The sequence below is a fragment of the Temnothorax longispinosus genome, chromosome 6 (assembly GCF_030848805.1).
Source record: "Temnothorax longispinosus isolate EJ_2023e chromosome 6, Tlon_JGU_v1, whole genome shotgun sequence".
Taxonomy (NCBI): domain Eukaryota; kingdom Metazoa; phylum Arthropoda; class Insecta; order Hymenoptera; family Formicidae; genus Temnothorax; species Temnothorax longispinosus.
This window is the reverse complement of record NC_092363.1, coordinates 21945759-21965891: the sequence shown is the minus strand read 5'-3', so window position 1 is coordinate 21965891 and position 20133 is coordinate 21945759. Positions and strand designations below refer to the sequence as shown.

General features: G+C 34.8%; 1 protein-coding gene and 1 long non-coding RNA gene across 3 annotated transcripts in view; one reads left to right on the top strand and one right to left on the bottom strand.

The window, feature by feature from the left end:
• Positions 1-2911, bottom strand: part of LOC139815479 (uncharacterized) — a 181172-nt gene extending 178261 nt beyond the window's left edge. Inside the window, exons 1-2 of the long non-coding RNA XR_011732732.1 lie at positions 2549-2911; positions 1715-1820 (exon numbers count right to left, since the gene is read on the bottom strand). This is a non-coding gene — a long non-coding RNA (uncharacterized lncRNA). The remainder of the gene's footprint in view (positions 1-1714; positions 1821-2548) is intronic.
• LOC139815476 (nicotinic acetylcholine receptor alpha7 subunit) overlaps positions 1-20133 on the top strand; it is a 212115-nt gene that overhangs the window by 181161 nt on the left and 10821 nt on the right. For both annotated transcript variants that reach the window (XM_071782412.1, XM_071782411.1), the window contains 7 exons: positions 9920-10100; positions 12719-12794; positions 14551-14745; positions 17027-17113; positions 17719-17828; positions 19092-19206; positions 19423-19841. In XM_071782412.1, the coding sequence (XP_071638513.1) occupies positions 9920-10100; positions 12719-12794; positions 14551-14745; positions 17027-17113; positions 17719-17828; positions 19092-19206; positions 19423-19841 (1183 nt within the window). The remainder of the gene's footprint in view (positions 1-9919; positions 10101-12718; positions 12795-14550; positions 14746-17026; positions 17114-17718; positions 17829-19091; positions 19207-19422; positions 19842-20133) is intronic.

Genomic DNA, 20133 nt, shown 5'->3' with positions numbered 1-20133 from the left:
CTGTGATCGATCAATTTCTTAGGGCTTACAGCTTAAAACACTTATTGTGGACTAGGACTAATAGTTATTAGTATTCACAATCCGCTTGTATTTCTATATATTTTACCATTTTAAAGATTTAATCTATTTTTTTTTCAGATGTCATAAATACATATGGAGCTTTATTGTAAAAATGTGAATAGTTGGCGTGAATAGTTTTAAATTCCGAGTAAAAACGTGTGCGCCCGTTAACTTGCGCAATTCATTTGGCGGCAAAAACGGAAGGGAAGACGAAACATGCTCTGTTATCGATGACGATGGCAGTGGTGGGTGTGGCACTGGGAGCCTGCACGTAGGGCGCACTTGGGGTGGTTTTGCGGGGGAAGAGGGAGAGGGGGAGGGGGGAGGGAGCACGCGGTGGTACACAGAGGGTGGATTCGAAAAGAATGAAATAACGGATTGGGTCGCGGCCAACTGGCCGCGTTCCAACCAATCCTTAGTCGCTCGGATGCGACTGGGAGTGTATTATGTATACCATTCAGCCGCCTTATATTCGCGGAATCGCCCCGATGCATCCCCATTCAAAATCAAATATTTCTCTGTAGGGTCGCCCCACCGAGAATTTCGGGGCACGAAGAGGATAAAGCGCGCGAAATGAGCGGGATCGATCCAAATAGAACATCTCGTAACATTTTACACTGCGCGTTTATAGCGGAAGTTCGGTACTTTCTAATACCGGCAGATATAAAATATGCACCGCGAAAAAACTTTGATAATACGTTTACAATTTTAATCGGTTATTTTCAAAAAAATCGAGCATTTTCTTCTGTTGTAACGATTTTTTAAATTAAATATCTCGAAATAAATATCCGCACACAGATAAAGCTTCTTGAATGTTTCAATCTTACCCGCGTGCTTTGTTTCTTTCATTTTTATTGTATCCTGCAATTACTAACATTTAAAAGTCTAGACTCGTATTTACAGTTATTTAGATTTACATATATTTTATTTCAAAAGTGTATCAATTGAAATATTCAGAATGAAATATCTTGAAATATGAATGATTCATAAATTCACGGCAATTTGATTTGTAAATAAATTACTACCAAACAATCATCTGTATATAATTAATTACTAACAGCTATAATCGCTGATGAAATCCATATTCTTGTCCTTCATACTCGAAGACATTAAACATTTATGATAAAAATATAAAAATTCTAAACGTTAAACGTTCATTTCATCGACTACAATTGGCAAGTAATCATCGTGACGATTCGACCATTGGTTTTGGTTCGATTGATCGTCAAGACGTTAATAATCTTTGATACTTTATATATAAGCATCTCATTTTTAAATAATAAATTAAATTAAATTATTAAATTTGTTGCGAAAAATAATTTAATTAATAAATAATTAATTAATAATTTAATTTAATTTAAATTATTTAAAAATGAGATGCTTATATATATAAAGTATCAAAGATTATTAACGTCTTGACGATCAATCGCACCAAAATCAATGGTCGAATCGTCACGATAATTACTTGCCAATTGTAGTCGATAAAATAAACGTTTAATGTTTATTATATCGTTGGCGAATTACGAATGTACTTTCGATAAAAATTCTACTTATACAAATTTTACTTGTCATTTTATCATGTTATATTATTTATATTATCGCAGAGAAACAATTTATATAACCAATAAATAATAAATTAATAATTATTACTAACTGCACTGTTGTTCCGTTGTCACTCGACGTTTTCGAACCTCTTTTTTCTTTTTCGTTCGTCTGTTGCCGCGGTTCTTCGTGGCACCTTCCATTGGCTCTCTCACACGCTAAAATTAAACATTAACAATTAATTACCAGCACAAACTAATTACCAGAATATGATGTTCACGCGCGCGCTATACTTTGTACGGCACTCCCGATTTGATCGCGCATTTTACTGCATTTTACGACGGAGAAATATGTCGTAAAACGTCCGAAGCTAACAATAAGATCCGCGACGTCACGCGAACACCGCGAGCTCCGGCAACGACGGATTTGAAAATCGTACGGCTTACTTCACGCGACATTCGCCACGGCAATGTTATACCTGTTGCTCCCAGCTCTACCTCCGTATACTTTCTGCATTTCAAATAATGTACGATTACGATTTAGAGCCGTTATTATCTTGTATTATAATATGAGAGAATAAATAAATACAGAAAAGAGAGAGAAGAGTATTCGCACGGAGTACGATGTTCAAAAATACGTCACGTCGTTTTGCCGACTTCATGCGCGATAAATTTGGATTCCTATCAATTTCGCGAAACAGCTGATACGTCATGGCTTTTCATTATTCGATCTGTCGATTCGTATTGCTCCAATATATCGAATCCGCTTCATTTCAACTTAAAAATAACGAGCACGTTAGATGGGAAAGTTAAGGCGCGACGCGAGACGTAATACTCGACTTCGATATACTTTATATAATTCTCGATCTCTATCGCTTTCCACTCTAAACGAATTCAATCATGCGAGATACTTAACCTAGCATTACGATACATAACCATCGCGTTACCTCGCTTACGAGTCTTTAATAGTGCGGGCTGACGATCAACGGTTGTAACGATGCTTCGTAATACAGCCGCCGCGGCGCCGCGCCGTTTCGATATATGCTTACGAGGCGTTGATTGTGAGAGTTGAACACGCGAGTTCATTATTACTTGGAAGCAACGCTCGCGCTTGCGTCTCCCGATACCTGCCACGACGACGTTCCGAGGAGAAGTGGTTGTAGGGAGGGGAGCTTCCGAGCGTTCCGTCCCGTGGCGCGGCGGGGCGCGGCGCGGGGGAGTAACCTCTCCCCGAAAGTCATCGCGCGAGTGACGACACAGCGCGCGGTATGCCGCACACAGCAAATATACCGAGCGTCGCGTGCCAAGCATTACGAAATATTTATAATCTTTGACTATTATGGCTGCGTTCCGATATTCACCGCCAGTACGGAAAATTTATAATGTACTTACTTATACGTGACTCAAAACTCAAACTACATATTTTCAGTATATCATAATAGGCAGTGAATATCGGAACGCAGTTTATAGAAGTATGAACTGCCAGTAGCAAACTTCAGAGTTTCAAAAGATGTGTCGCACGTCGCACCATCGATCAATTGAGGAATACGACAACTAAAATTCCATCATTTTTCGGGTATTTTATTTGATGAATCAATTCTGTAAGAGTGACTTTTTTATATTTATCGAAAGAATTATCTCTCTAATTCATGGCTGAACGACAAGAATAAAGAGTAAATAAACTTTCTTGCGAAACATTTGTCCGTAAGTAAGAGTTGAAAATAAATTTATTTATTTATGTGTCTGCGAGCAAGTATAAAGGAGCAATTATTTTAAGATATGCTTTTTATGTTAAAAATAAAACGACGCAGGAAAGCGTCTTATTAGATTTTTTGCAATACTCTGTAAGTTGGTTGTTTTTTGAAACACTGTTAAAAAGAGTTTTAGCATCGTAAAAGCTAGCATTAATTAAAATAAAATAAAATAAAATAAAATATATTTATATATTATATTATAATATATATCACACACATAAAGTAAAGGCACGTCAAATATTATATTTTTTGCTCACGCACGACTATCATATAATTAATAGTCGATATAATTAGTTCATTAACCATTAACAAATATAAATATATTAGCTTTTTATTTTGCAAGCGCTTTATGCGATTTATTCATAGAAATAAATTTATATTTTGCTTCGAATTTTTCGGATATATTCAGATGTACTGCGCTTTGAATTTTTCGCTTATTTAGATAAACAATACACATATTGATTCGAGTTTAATTAATGATTAATTACGTCATTAATAAGGACGGCTATATATAGGACCGTTTTAAATATTTGTCAATCGCGTGGCATAAATTCGGCATATTTATATATAGCGTGATTTGTCCAAACTCTCTGCTGTTTGGAATTTTGTTTGTAATTTGCGAAATTTGCGAATGTCGAACGAATCATAGAGCTTCGTATATTTCCGTGATTGTATTTCGATGGGATTCAGAATGTATACAATAGCACAATAAAGCGAGCATCACATGTGATTAACATCGAGAGTGCTTTGCAAAGTACCTCGCGATTATTCTGTTCGCGTATTTAATATACGCACGATAAAATTAATCCTGTTTTCGCGCGTATTATTAACGAATAAATCTGAGAAGAGAAAAGGAGAAGAACCTGAAAGTCATCGGACGACGACAGAACAACGATAGAGTGAGTAAATTATTTATTATTTTATTATTTGCAGAATTCATTAATTATAACTATTTTATTTACGGAAAACGATTGTTCTTTTAAATGTTAATTATTCTAAAATTATTATAACTTATATAAGAGAAAAGAGATTATTGAATCTTGTAAACAAGTTTTTATACAACTTTCGCGTAATTCTTATATCACATTCTTAAAGTTTTATATTTCGCTATTTGAGAACTTTTTCGAGTGATAAAAATACAAAAATGTAAAAGCGTTCTGTGTAGTTTGACGCCATTCAAAAGTCAGTACAACTTTTGCACTATGCCGACGCTTTATTGCCTCTTTGCAATATATGGAGCTCATAATCGCACGTCTGAGCGATTTTCATTCATGATTACACTTTCTTTTCATGCGGTAGCTTGAAGCTCCCTAAGGAGCGAACGGTAAGAATGAGGGATGATCGTAACGTATTTGAGAATGAGTAAATCGATTTTCAGGAATCTCGTGACCGTTTCATTAAGAATTCCAGAACGGTACTCAAGACGTTGCAATTCTGATAACGGGTTCATTCTTAGGATAAGTAATACGGTGCACGTGGGAGCATCGGGCAAATTCGATGTCATCGATGTAAAGAAAGAGGATTCAACAATCGTTGTAGAAAACTATACCAACTGTACCTACTATTTTGGGCTTTGGGGCAATTTACTATTTTTTGTAAATTGTCTATATAATTAAACACGGCTCAATTTATTGTCTACTGTGGTTTATAACATTGTTACGTAAAACAATTGTACAAATAAGGATTTAATTAACTGCAGGACAAAATTAGTTACACAAAAGTTTTAATCTGTTGAGGTAATTGTACCCTTCGGTGCTATTAATTAGTTGCCTGTGTAACTGTCATTATTATTGTTTAATAAATTCCATAAACGGGTCTTTAGTAATTAAAGATTGAGTCCTTTTGTCGCAATAAAATTATGTTTATAGAACATAAACCAACATTGTTGAGTAAATGCGCTAAGCATTAAGTTGCGAGAAAAATTATTAGTAGATAATCAATATTTAATTGCAAATTTTAAAAAGATTACAGATTTATTGGGAATGAAAAAATAATTGTCAACAATTTGCGATTGCTGTAAAAAATTTGCAGAATTGTATTTAAATATAATTTCTCGTTGAAAATTGTATTATTCTCTGGTGTTACGCGGAAGAGATAGGAAAGATGCGGTAACGCCCCGAGAATAAACTTGTCTCGATTCTTGGTAACTTCGTGACGATTTCATTAAGTATTCGCGGGAGAATCTGAGGTTACCTCTTCCCATTATTAAGTGGAGCACACCTTGAAGTTACTGAGGGATATAGTCGAAGCTCTCCACTTACAAAATCTTTTTTTTTATGCAAGATTACATAGGATAGTATTGTCATCTGATTTAAATTACAAATTTTAGCACAAGCGAAATAAAAACTTAAGGCTCTCGTGTTTATGATTATTACTTGAATCTCGTCTCACGACTGTATTATGTAAATTATTCAGAATGGAGTTTTATATCACGAAATGCAAATAGTTTAAAAATCTCATTTTTAAACGTAAAATAAAAATCATGCGAGTCTACGTTGAGTTGAGAAACGAAATAATTAGTTGTAAAACCTGAAAACGTGAAACTTTAAATCAGATTGTCATACTTATAAATGTTATTATAAATTCTAAATTATTACTTTTTTATAATACATTTTTATATTCTAAAATTCTAAATAACAACAACAGATAATTATCTTGTATATTGATCAAAATATAATAAACGCACGTCAATCAATTTTGTTAAAACTCGAAGAGCGCATCAGTGATATGTATCAGCAATAAGTCAGTCATACATGAAAAATAAATATTTTATTTCTTTTAACTAATGTACGCATGCACGCTTTGTATAATGTTTCAGATAAAACAGAACAATGTGAAAAATAGTGACACATTAGAGATATAATGTAATCTAATCGTAAGAAATCCCAAATTATAATTTTACGGCTCTTGTTCTCATAATAATATTCACGTTGCCACGAAAAACCGTGAAGTGAACAACGAGCCCACGAAGAATTTTAATAATGAAAAGGAGAAATTTCCTTCGTCCTTATTATTTTTACAAATGATGCAGATTTCGGTTTATTTGAGAATATATAAAAATGATGCAATGCGGCGATGTTAAAAAGCTTGAACCTCGAGACTTCTGCAGGGAGTATTTCCCTTATTGTGTAGATCTTTCTCGTTATCACACAAGGCACGCACTCAAAGTAGAATATTCTATTTTGTAGGATGTAACGTGGCCGCAGCGCACCATCCCTTTCTGCAAATATTTTCTCCAAGCTCGTGAACTCGTGTACGCCTGATTAAATAAAGAAAATGGATACGGCGTATTATCGGGAAACTAAGTCCGGCATAATAGAATTTTCCCTTTGTCCTGATGAAGATAAAGGCCAGTTCTCTACTTAATATACAATTTACTTAATTAATCTCTCCCAACTTTAACGCTATTACATATTTGTCTGATTATTACTTTTATGTCAAACTAATTATCTAAAATAAATTTCTCTATCTGGGATTCTAACAATAAGTGTAAGACTAATCGCATTTTCGTACGTAAGCTTTAATTAGGATTTAATGAATCAAACATGGAATGGGCTGCATTTTTTTATTATCTATTATTATTATCACGTCAATTTAAAAATTTGTTTCAATAGGCAACCACCGTTAAACTTTTTCTGCTGTAAGATCTTATTTGCATTATTAAATGAGTGGAAAGCCAGCCATAAGCAAGAATCTTTAAGAAATTTTAAACTTCTGGATAACTCTAAGCCAGAGGAGTAATCAAGCCGCGGATTAAAGGGTCACATGATGAAAAAGAATTTAATTAAGCTATCCCATCTCGGATCAGTATCCCTTGCGTAACTTGGTATAGTTACCGTTTCTTTTTTGCATCATTGCAATGCGGTCAGAAAAAGGTCTTTAACAAATAAAAATTTATTGCAGCGATAAGTAGTACAACACGATTCGATTCGAGAAAATATCTTGATACCAATCGAAAAGTTTGCCAGTTTTAGAAGAGTTAATTTTAAAGATGTTAGACTTACATTATACAATGTTTTATTAGGAGAAAATTGTTCTGCAAAACTTTGAAAAATAGGAATTTATATTTCAGTATTGATATATTAACAAATTTAAACATCAAGTTTAATCATTATGGTTTTTTATGAACTGTTATTATGTAAAGATATTCTGATTATGTAATATTACAAAAATATTAAATTAAACAATGAAAAGCTTGCAAATTGATTCTTATTAAAATTTGAAAATTGACATTTGCAGATTTTTTTACACGAGAAACTTTTAATATAAGCATCATTTACATTTCACGTTTTCTGCATATAATCAATGGTAGAAATAAAATAAAAGAAATTACGTTTATGTATTATTTCTATCCAGCTTTTAACTTTTAAATGAAAATGTTGCTTAAATGATTGATAAGTACACCGTCCGTCTTGTTCACACACCATATTGCAAAACGAGTAGTTCGTTTAAATAATCACTAAAGTTATGGCAGGGCTGTTAATTTTTACAACAAGAGAAAAGTCGGCTCTCTGGAAAAAGTTGCAAAAATAAGTATCGCGTCAATTCGCGTCCGAGTGCATGTAAAAAGTTGGCGTTTGTTCTTGTTAGTTAACGCAAATGGAACGGAATCGAACGGGGTGTAAGACAAGCGAAGTAGGACGTCAAAGGCCTGGGGTAGACTCGTCCATAATTAGCTCCCGCTAGTCTATTCGAGTCTGCTTTAACGCGACGCTACTGAGATTTAATCGTATGTGTCGTAAGTTGCATTGAATCCAAGTGGTTATACGAGAATTCGTTTTTAAAAACATCTCAAACAATTACGGATAATGTAACCAGAGAACACTTCTTTTTTTCTATAGATTTCTGTGAATACGTTATCTAAATTTTCTTTGTAAATAATAATTTAATTTATTTACCAATATTATTAATTTATACCTTAATATTAATTTACATGCATAGACGCACTCAAAAGATTTTTCTTAACTATAAATTGTTATGTTAATTGTTATATTAATATATTATTAATAAATTAAGTAGATAAATGCTAAAGTATTAGGTATATATTATCGGTAACTCTTGGTACATTAGGACAATCAGAAACTTGTTAATCGGTTTAGTTAATCTGATTTGTGTATAAAATGCTAAATCCTTCTTACGTTAACGCATATAGAAGATTTATTGTTGCTCAAATTAGTTTATTCGAACCTATTTTTACATTTTCAGTATGCAGTTGTGGGGTAACGCGAAAACTCGACCATAATCTTTTATACATATTATTGAGCTTGGATTTTTCGTAGAAATTTCAAAAATATGCTTAAATTTTAAAGAATATCGCTACAAGTAACGTTTTAAGAGAGTAACATTTGCCTCCGCGGTAATTTATTTTACTGCGCGAGATGTCAAGATATACTGCACGCACTTAAATGCTACTCTGTAGTTACGATGGCAGTTTGTTTTTATGGCGACCGTTTATTATCAACATATTTTCTAAACGTGTACAGAAAAATTCCGTCACGGTGATTGATCATCGATACCACGATATTTAATAAACCTAGACTGACATGCCAATGTCTGTATAAGTAATTTGATACATTAACGAAATTTTAAAGTAGATATAAATTTGGCTCTATTAAAAAGGTTTATTTAAATTTAATACAGTTTACAAAATGATTTATTTATAACTAAAATTATATTATTATTGGTATTTTTACAGTTCTTTGCTCACTATCTTGTTTAATAATTTTCAATTCACACTATTTTGCTTTTAATATAATTCTATAGAACTTTAATTAAATTAGAATGAATTTAAAAATTAGAATTATATCATTATTTTATTAATAGTAATTTTAAAATAGAAGTGAGTGAGCAAAAATGAGTTAATACAAATTATAAAAGAGTAGGTTGTTATTGCTTGCCGTCGTGACAGAGAGCAACATTCGGGACAACTAAATTATTTCTAAATTATTACAGGGAAGAAATAAACTGACGGGTTTACTTTGGGGACATCAGTGCGTTGGTATTAGATTCTGCTCACGTGTTCCCCAATATTGTTTAGTCTCCTGAGTAAAGAAAGATAGACGTCCCACCGAAGTTTACGTTCTCAATCACGAAAATTGTACAACATAATAGAATTAAAAAAACGATTATTACAATTGTAATTGTGATAGAACAAAATTACGTTAATAGTGAAAGAGATACTTCTGTATTTAGAAAATAAGTAATAAAAGTAATAGAAAATATAAAAAAAAAAAACAGAAAAGGATATAAAATAGTTTGCTTGGAAAATAATAAAACGTAAACTAGTTCTTGTCAATATTAATTTGAAACTATTTCTGCCTTACGTAGTTTAATTTAAATAAATCTTAGCAAAATACTTATATTTATAATTTTAATTTTAATTAAATGTATGACTAAATATATGCAATTTTACAGTTCTCTAAACGAAGCGAAAAAATTCAAGCGTTTTGTTTCAGAATTTAGAAATCAATTAATCTTTAATTTTTACCATATCAAATTTGCCGATTATAAGTATCGGCTCGCTGCATTCGAATGTCAAAAACTTAACGTGATTGTTCGTTACAGCGCCGACGAGGGCTTCGACGGCACTTATCCGACGAACGTCGTCGTAAAGAACAATGGGACCTGCTTGTACGTGCCGCCCGGTATATTCAAGAGCACTTGCAAGATAGACATTACCTGGTTTCCCTTTGACGACCAGCGCTGCGAGATGAAATTCGGTTCCTGGACGTACGACGGCTTTCAGGTGAGCATAGGGGATAGGCATTACGGAATTGGGTCAACCAATCGTCGTCGTTTCCCCGATCCATCCTGTCCCGATGTTCGCTTCTTCGGGACAGACATCGAATTTACGAATTTTCCAATCTGTCGGAAGCACGTCGGTACTTCTCGACGGTATGGTTTCGAGACCCGGAAATAATTCAAAGCAGCGGCATCGAGTAGTTTGATTAGTGCCCGAGAACGTGAGAAAAAGACAGACAAACAGACAGCCAGAGAGAGTGAGAAAGGGGGAGGGAAAAAGAGGGACAGAGAAAGAAAATCTTCACCGTTTGTCAATGTAAGATTCGCTTGTGAGAACGATTCGTGAAATTCCTAAGAACGGAGCTTTGAGTAAAGTACTCCGATCGCGTATAATGGAGGAGCATTTTCTACCATCTCCAATGCAAATCGGAATTGCGCTCGTTTATCTGTGAACGGTATTGAATAATTATTTATTTAAATAAAACGACAAAAGTTTGTGCGAAGTAATTCCATAAATGTATGGATTACTTATAAAACACTAATCTTTTTATTGTAAAATATAATTAAATGCTACATATTTATGCCAGTTTTGTTTTAGCTTTGAATACCTTAATATTTATCTCTTTCGCAAAATTCCATTAAAAGACAGCCTACATGAAATTAAATAAAATCTTCTTCATTTTTGTTTGTTGTTTACTTTTAGATTTTTAACTGCTAATTGGTCACAGTTTGAAAAACCATTTAAATATCAAGTTTGAATATCAAGATCTTTTTGCGTTTGGACAACATTTTTGTTGAAAACTATAAATTATTTTAATCTTTAAATAACAAATCTGTTATTAAACGACTTGTATAAGAAATACATTTAATAAATTTTTTTTAAAATTACAAGATATAATTATAATTAAATATAATAATAATAAATTGAAGACATAAAAAATGCATTCACACAAGTTTCTAATTTTTTATTATTTTATATCTTATCAATTTTATCGCAAGTTTTTACAAGAATTCGCGCGTAATATTAAGATATTTTCTGTAAATTGTTCGAGAGATACGCGATTATACCTACTAAATTCAGTATACGCTCCAGAGATACCGCAACAAGCGTAAAATGCACCCGATGTTTGGTCGAAACACCAGCGGCATGGATGGCAAATGCCATTTCAGGGTGAATCGCAGGAAATTTACAAATCATGGAAAATGCGTTTAAAGAACAATGGTGAGAATGCGCGATTCAGGATTCTCGTCAACACACGATTTTTCTGTCGCTATTTTACCCATACCATACCGTTCAATCCATGAAAAAAAAAAATCTTTTCTAGCGTGTTTGTATTTTAAATGAGTATCACAAAAGCAGAATTATATAATATAATATAATGCACTATGACTTAATGATAAAAAATAATTATTAAAAAATACAAATTATTTATATAAAATTATTTTATAAAAAATGTAATAGAGATGACAGAAAAGTATATCGCTATGTGCTGATTCCTTTTGATATTTCTCGTAAAATAATATTAACTTGAATTTAACGGTAGAATGTGCAATTCAAAAATTATATTTTGTAATACGATAGCTATGTAACTGTACATTGTACAGCATGATAATATTGCCCAATTACAGTAAAGATAATTTTACTAATAACAAAAGTTTCATAGTCTCGTGCAATTTGTGCATACCGATTTATCGTGCGTCTCTGCCACACGGTCCACACGACTAATGTACCTAGCGAGCCCTCAATTGTCGAGCGTGCAACTTCGGAATAATTAAAATTGAGGATGCGAATTACACGGTGCCAGGCAATTCGAGAACGCTCTCAAGGGTTCATTAAGGAGGACAATAAGCAGAACGAAATGGAAACGGAACGGAGGCAAAGGGAAGGAAGATAGCGGAATATGCCGACGATTTTCCACGAGCTCGGTTTGATCCGCTGAATACGAACGAGATGCAAAACAGACTTTTCGATTTGATCGTCCATTTTCATTTAACAATTCGCTCCCAGATATTAATTCGTCATAGATTGTGCCCGAACGTCAACGCGAAAAAAGTTCGCATCGATATTCAAACGCGTAGAAATTGCGGCAGGTGTTTGCGAAAACTTTATATAGTACGTAAATATACATGAACATGAACTCACACATAAACTATATCAACAAGACTATATGAAGTCAATAAATCAACAGAGCATTTTGATAAAAAATAATATTATTCGCATATGATGTATTGTTATCATTGTATTATTAATTTTAAAAATATTTACGCTATTTGTTACGTCAATCATTTTATGAAAAATAAGCAATACTATTTTTAGAAATTTTTAGAAAATATGCTACAATATTTAGTAATAATATAAAATTTGAGGAGATACAGTAAATTACAGTTAATATCAGTTGAAATATCAGAAGTGCTCCGAACAATCTATAACACAGAGAGAGTTTTTGAGCTTTAATATATGGCACGGTATTCTTCTTAAAGAATAAAAACTGATAAGTTCTGTGTCTGTGCCGTACTGAAGCCGTATAGAACAGACCTTTCCGTAGCTCCTGAAACAGCCGTCTTACACGCGGCGCGGTTGCAATAACTTTCCTTTAATCGACCGTCATAAATTGTCGACAGTTGGATCTGCAGCTGCAGGACGAGACCGGAGGTGACATCAGCAGTTTCATCACTAACGGCGAGTGGGATCTGTTGGGTGAGTTTTTACAGTCCTTATCGAGAACCGTTCACATTCGCCACGCCCGGATAGTTTGCCCCGGCGCCAAAAGTGATTCCCGGCCGATTAGCAATTCTAAAGTCTTGCACGGCCACGGGCGGATGATCAATCGTTTCGCAAATCGGAACCGGTATTGATCCTCACTTTGTCCCTGTCAAAATTGCCTGCATCTGGGTCAGGCGGGACGTGGCGGCTTGCTCTCCGCGCGCATCCGAAGTTTAGTGTTTTCTCTGGCGAACACATCGGTAAAGTGTCGCGAGAGAAATTGCTGCTCGCTTGATTCGGAAAGTGAATAATAGTTCGTAATAGTCGCCGAATATAATCGCTTGAGAATTTGTCGAAGGGCAGATTTAAGCTACGATCTGTCACTTCCAGATGTTTATGCTGTAAACTCGGCAACTTGTTTTACTCCTAGATGTACAAAATAATTGACGGATCTCTAGCCACGCGAGAGAGCTTTCGTTTAGATTTGCAAGATCGTATTTACAATTTAAATATACAGGCAGGATTTAAAAAAAATAATAAGAATTTTCTCTATGTTTTATTCCGATATTTTATATAAAGTTATAGCTTCCGTACATTGAAACCCATCTATACTAGAAACAATAGTCCGGAAGGCGGAATCACTCGATTTACATTTTAAAAATCAATTTTAAATTCAGAATACTTTTTTAATAGATATATAATATTTATTAAATTTAAATTTGTAATAATATATATTTTATTCAGATAAATAAACTAAAATAATGAAATTTTCCAATAATAAGGTCTTTCAATTAGCAGTACTATAAAAGAAAAGAATTGTAATTGTACCCTATTGTTCGATCGCACATAATGCAATGGTTTGAAAAATGAACTTGTGTATGGAATTCACGTAACAGCCGTATTGGGAATGTAGCGCAAAGATAGAAACATCTGGTTTGTATTTTTCCCTCGTAATTGCGAAGAGGAACGTTACAATTATGATATATTGTCCAATTACGTGTAATTCGCCGTTGATAAATTTGTTATGGGTAAAGACGTAAGAAATGGTCGTGCCGTCTTCATTGTTCCTCCGACGCAGGAATAAAAGCATTCGCTTCGCGTATCTCATGTATCTCGAAAAATTGTACGATGCATTACGCGTGGGAATAGCGTAGGTCGGCGTACACGTGCAATGTATATGTGCCGCGGTTATGAGACTTGTGGTAGAAATGTATCTTAAGTAACTGCAGCTGCAGCGCAAAGCGTACCAGTTTGTACCCGGAGGAATAACGTAAGATAGAATCTTCCGCGTTTTTCTTTTGCCCTGTTGCACGGGATAATTCAAGGAGAAGAGAAGAGGAATTTTTCGCTTCCAGCAACTTTTTGTTACGTTTGAAATAGCACTTCGTTTTATTGGCAGCGCATCGATCGCCTGTGCACATCGTCATCAGTTAAGCGTTAGATTGAACATTTACCTGAGAATTTTAATTTAGTAAGAAAATTCAAGTTTCTCGCCTGTTGGAACTATGAACAATATTAATATGAATCCATTAATTTCTCAATTCTAAAGCGCAAAAATGTTTTAATGTTGAACTACATAGGTCTTTATAATTTGTATAAATTTTGATAATTAGAAAATCGATAGATATCGTGCACTGCGCCCATGTCTCTGATTTCCTGCTTGTGCTCTAGAATTAAACGTTTTATGTATTAATGTAATAATGATGCAATCTGTATTGATATTATTAATTCCTTCTTTTGTCTTGCTTAGGGGTACCCGGTAAGAGGAACGAAATCTACTACAACTGCTGCCCGGAACCGTACATAGACATCACTTTCGTCGTCATCATCAGAAGACGCACACTCTACTACTTCTTCAACCTGATCGTGCCGTGCGTCCTGATTGCCAGCATGGCCGTCCTCGGGTTCACCCTGCCGCCCGATTCCGGCGAGAAACTCTCCCTCGGCAAGTTTCAACACGATGCAAAACTCCGATTGCCCCCGACAGCCCGTAAACGCTCTAGCGATTAGGCACGTCCCTGTTTGCTAAGAGCATCAGACGTTTGCGCGATTAGGTCCGACCTAGTTCCGGCTGGCGGGCTCTCCCGCATCCGGGCACCGTGAAGAAACTATTCTCTACCGCTGTGTCGTGTCGCGAGTTTCTTTTACAATCGAGAAACGCAGAACTTTATCGACATTTCGATGTGGGAAATTAGTATCGATAAAATTTCGTTAAACTATACGAAAACTTGGTTCGTTGAGTTTAATCTTTGAACGTGAGATTTCACATTATCACTGCGTAGAGAACAATCGAGTATCACGAGATGCATGCCGCGCAGGAACTGCAAATAAATGACACATTCACAGAAATATTTTAAGGATAAATTGCTTATAATATAAGTTTAAAATTTAAAAAGGAAATTATTTTGTTATTTTTATTTTATTGTAAAAAATTAAGAATGGATTTATATAATATTACTTTTAACACATTTTATTTTTGGCAACTGGATTCTTTTTTTAGATATTGATCGTGAATGTAACCTGCAGTTAAAGTTATAGAATGAAAAATCATCGTAATTCAAAAAAAGCAGTAAATGACCGATTGATAATTAACATTGTAGTTTAGCTGAGAATTTTCCTATATAGCAAAAAAATGTCCGATTTCAATCGCATACAACATAATGGAGCGCTTTCAGACTTTCTCTCGCGTAATTGCAACATTATAATTGATAGATAGAGAAAGATTGCATTGATGCATGCTATTCATGACATGTTATTTCATTGTTTCCTCGTAAGCGTGGTTGCTCTGGAATTTACCAAGAAGCCGGATGCCCGGGAGAGATCCTACCTCCTGCCGGCTCGAATCGCTCGGCTGCATAATTCTGATTCCTTGCCTGCCTCGCCTCGCGCTGCCATCTGAACGCTCCCGTGATTAGAGCCGGGGTGCCGGGAGTTCCCTAAGCGTATCGAGCGTTTACGCGATTAGATTTTGCCCCGATCCCGATTGAAACGGCGCGGCGCGCGGCGTCCCGGTGCGCAAACTTCGGCGAGTCTTCTATTCAGGTCGTAGAGTTTCTTCGAGCGTACAAGCACGTTGCTGGAATCTCCATCGAATTCGGAAGCGATCACGACAATCGCCGTCACCCGACGGTGGAGATACGGCGACAATGGAATGACAATGTCGAACAATTGCAGCCGTCTCCGTTGCGAATTTCCTTAAATCTTAGCTATTCGTAGATCGAGATACGATAACAATGGCCCTACACAGAGATATTATTTTACAGTTATCTCCTTAGCATTAAGAACCATTTATAGACAAAAAGGATAAATATAAGAACATGTATTAGACAATTTTTATATTTACAATAGTCTTTCTATTTAAAATAGATTGATTTATATCATAAAAAAGGTTGAACATATAGAGCATTGTGTAATACCGATTGTTTAATTATTCTCTCTATTCTCTTTATGTTTTTGTAAAATTTAATTCCTTAAACTTTAATTACATTTATTATCTCGAATTGTCTATAAATTGTTTTAACAATGTTGAAGTGATACAAGTTTTCCAATACGATCAAGCAATTAAAAACGTCCTATTTCAAGAGAATACGAAACGAGCAAGAAAGAAAACAATGCGACTCAATCGCAATTGACTTTCGCGTTTCTAAGGGACTCAAACTCAAGGGCAACTCTTAACGTGTTATCATGAACCTCGAAGAAGCGTCGAGTAAAGTCTAATATTCAGATGAGGCATCTGCCGCAGATGCCGTGGCGTTTTGAAAGTCTAAATAATTTGAAAGTGCCTCTTAACGCGACGCGGCGGTTCGCGAATGAGTACCGAATTCAAAGCACAAGCATCAGGGTCGGATACTTAAAGTACTTGGTGCGAACTGTCTTTGAAGTTTCTTATTCAAGATCTAATCGAAACTAGGAATCGGTAAAATTTGCATCACTTGTTCTTAAGAAGATATTTCTCTTTACAAACATATTTTTTTCAATATTGTTTTTGCAAAGAAAATAAACAGAAATGTAAAGAATATTTTTATGTCGCTGAATTTTCGATGCGGCGACATCGGAGACACGTCGCCTTAAGGTACAGGCTGAGAATCGAAGAGCTTTCAGCGTGGGTTGTTACGTGTTGAAGGCCCTTCGAGCGTTCAAGGACCGAGGGTAGATCTCGCCCGCCACCTCGTCGACGCACTTGACTTTAACAATAATTAATCGAAGCCAACAAACCTTTTTTACAGGGGTAACCATTCTCCTGTCCCTTACTGTGTTCCTGAATATGGTTGCCGAGACAATGCCGGCGACGTCCGACGCCGTGCCGCTTTTAGGTAAGTCTGTTTTAACTGATTTTCAATATGATTAATTTTTCAATGTGAGAAAGCAGCTTGATTGATCACCTTTATTGCGAACCGTTTGAGTGGAAAAAGAGAGAGAAGAAAGGGACAAAAATTTGTTCCCATTTTTCTAACAATAAGACAATAATGTTTCCTCGATTGTGTATTATACCTGCGACAAGTAGACGCAACTAATACCCTTTGATTTAAAGTAAAAACAATTTTACCAAAATATTATATGTCTCTAATATTGCTTATTTTATAAATTAATGTCATTTATATTTATAAAATTATAAACTCAATACAAATGTAATTTTATTTTTAGAAAAATATAATTTATTTGATTACACATATATTTAAAAAAAGTGAATTTTTAGAGCTATTTTGTTACTTAATTGCATTTAATATATAACTGTATTGAAAAATAAAAGTTGTGCTTCTATTATAAAAGTTGAGATGCTAAAAGAAAAGAAAAGAATTAAGTCGAACAATATTAATATACATATAGCAAATGCACGTAGTAAGGTTTAAACTTTTAACACATTAAACACTTACTTTTAAATTGTATTTTTATACTTATTTATTCCCATGCTTTTCAGGGACATATTTCAATTGCATCATGTTTATGGTGGCCAGTAGCGTGGTCAGCACGATTCTCATCTTGAACTATCATCATCGGAATGCTGACTCCCATGAAATGGGTCGATGGGTAATTTCCTACGATCGATATCAAAACACATGACATAACACTACAATTGTTACAATTTAATCATCTCGGTGTCAGTATATACTGCTAGTATTGCGTTAGTTAATTACGTGAATACAGTGAAGCATTATATAAATATAACTAATAACAAATTTTAATCTACAATTTCTTGTTATATTTATAAAATGTGTATTTTGTTTTAAATTTTTATCAAAATTTGAGCGAAATTTATCGAGATACATGAGTTTTCAGCAGCAAAGTTAATGACAAATTTGTGATAAGATAATAAAATAAAAGCAGTGACTGATTTTGTCGTCGTAAAGTTAACCGAACAAAACAGAACACATTAATATTTGACAATATAAAATCGGTACAAAATCAATAAATTATATCGAATTTTTCTAGAAAATGCTTACTTATTTGGTTAATTTTATCTATTTATTTATGTATTTTTTTAATTATTTCTAGAATTAATTGATTTTTTATTAATAATTTCTGAGTCTATATCTTAGAAATGCAACTAAACTAATTTGTTAACGGCTTTTTTAATCGCGTAAGAGGTCGAAAATTACTTTGTTGAAGCTCGATTCAATTCATTGTCGGTGCTATATGACTTCCGTACGTATCGGTAGATAATTATGGTTTTAATTAAAATGCAACGCGCTGCCGCGTCGTCGAGACCGATACATCGCTCTCTCTTCATCATGGATAAATCAGGAATTTTATGGGCGAATAATTAAGGGCTACTCTGCCGAATGCGCGCCGCGATAATAAATCATGTATAATCGAATTTTTCGCCGGACGTCACGTTAATTAGAATGTAAATTTCAGAGATTGATTTCTCGCACGATCAGATTTCCGCAAACGAAACATACGCACCTAAGTTAAGTTAAATTAACAAACGTGAATTATTCTAACAATAAGCCACAAAATGTCATGAAGCTTAAACAGGGAAACGAAAAAGATGATAAGCAAGTAGCTTTTTAAATCCTTAATCAGCATCGTTAATTTAATGCGAATAACATCATGATTATCATTAATAGTTATATTTTATGTTGATTTGTATTTTAACTTGATCTGAACAAACAGAATAAATATACATATTTAAGAAAGAAAGGCTATTATATACAGAATAATGGACAAAGTTGCAATCTTTCCGAGTTCCGTAATCAGATTTGATTACATTATTATATGTATATACACATAATCACAGTAGATAAGTACGTATTAGACTATACTATTAAATTTTTCTGAATTGCATTACAGGTCAGGGTACTTTTCCTATTTTGGCTACCTCGTATACTCGGTATGTCTAGGCCGGGACAGGAGGAAGACAAGGAACCACTAGTTCAAAAGTCTCAGAAGCCATCTCCAGTCACGGGTAAGATAATTTTAAGTAGGTAGAAGATACATTTCAAATGCATATTGATCATGAATCAGACAGTTGAATCGCCGATCGTATAGCATCGTTTGTACGAGTAATTTAAACACGAGAGGTTTCTCGTCAATATGACGTATTTATCTGCTGTGTTAATATAATTATGTATAATTTGTCAGTGGCTTCTTCGATTTAAATTGATAATTTTTTGGATGCCAGGTGCGAGCAAGTCGTACGGTGATCTGGAGCTGCACCAGAGGAGCAGTAAGTCCCTCTTGGCGAACGTCCTGGACCTGGATGACAACGCGCTGGCGTCTCACAACAATTTGCTGAACAATGTGTACAGCACACCCGGACCTCATCACGCGCACGCGACGCCGATGACGCCGATGGGTCACGGCCACAGTCACGTACACACGACGCCCCATCATCATCATAGCCACGCGCCCACGACGCCGCACCATCAACACGCGACGCCCCTACCGCACTCGTCGTATCCCGGCCATCAAATCTCGCATACGCCGCATCATCACCCACATCCGCAGGATCCTGCGGGAGCGCCGCAGGTCGAGACGATACTTCAGAACGCGTGCTTCTGCGCTCGTTACGAGCTTGTGCTAATTTTGAAGGAGATTAAGGTAACGATCCGATTCGACAATTGGAAGAGTAATCTGAGAAATTCTCGGATTTCTTCGGTGTTTTTAGATTTGTTCGATATTCAACTGAACCTCAAGATCTCCTAAGATTCTGAAAGTTTCAAAATCATAAGGTTGCGAGGTCCTTTGAACTCGGGGCTTCAAACTTCTAAAGGGGGGGGGGTTCTAAGATCTCAAAGTTTCAAGATACCTAAAACTCAATGATTCGTAAGTCTTAAGATTGGAAAGCCTCAATCTCTTTAAACCCCAAGATTGCAATGTTTCGAGAACCTAA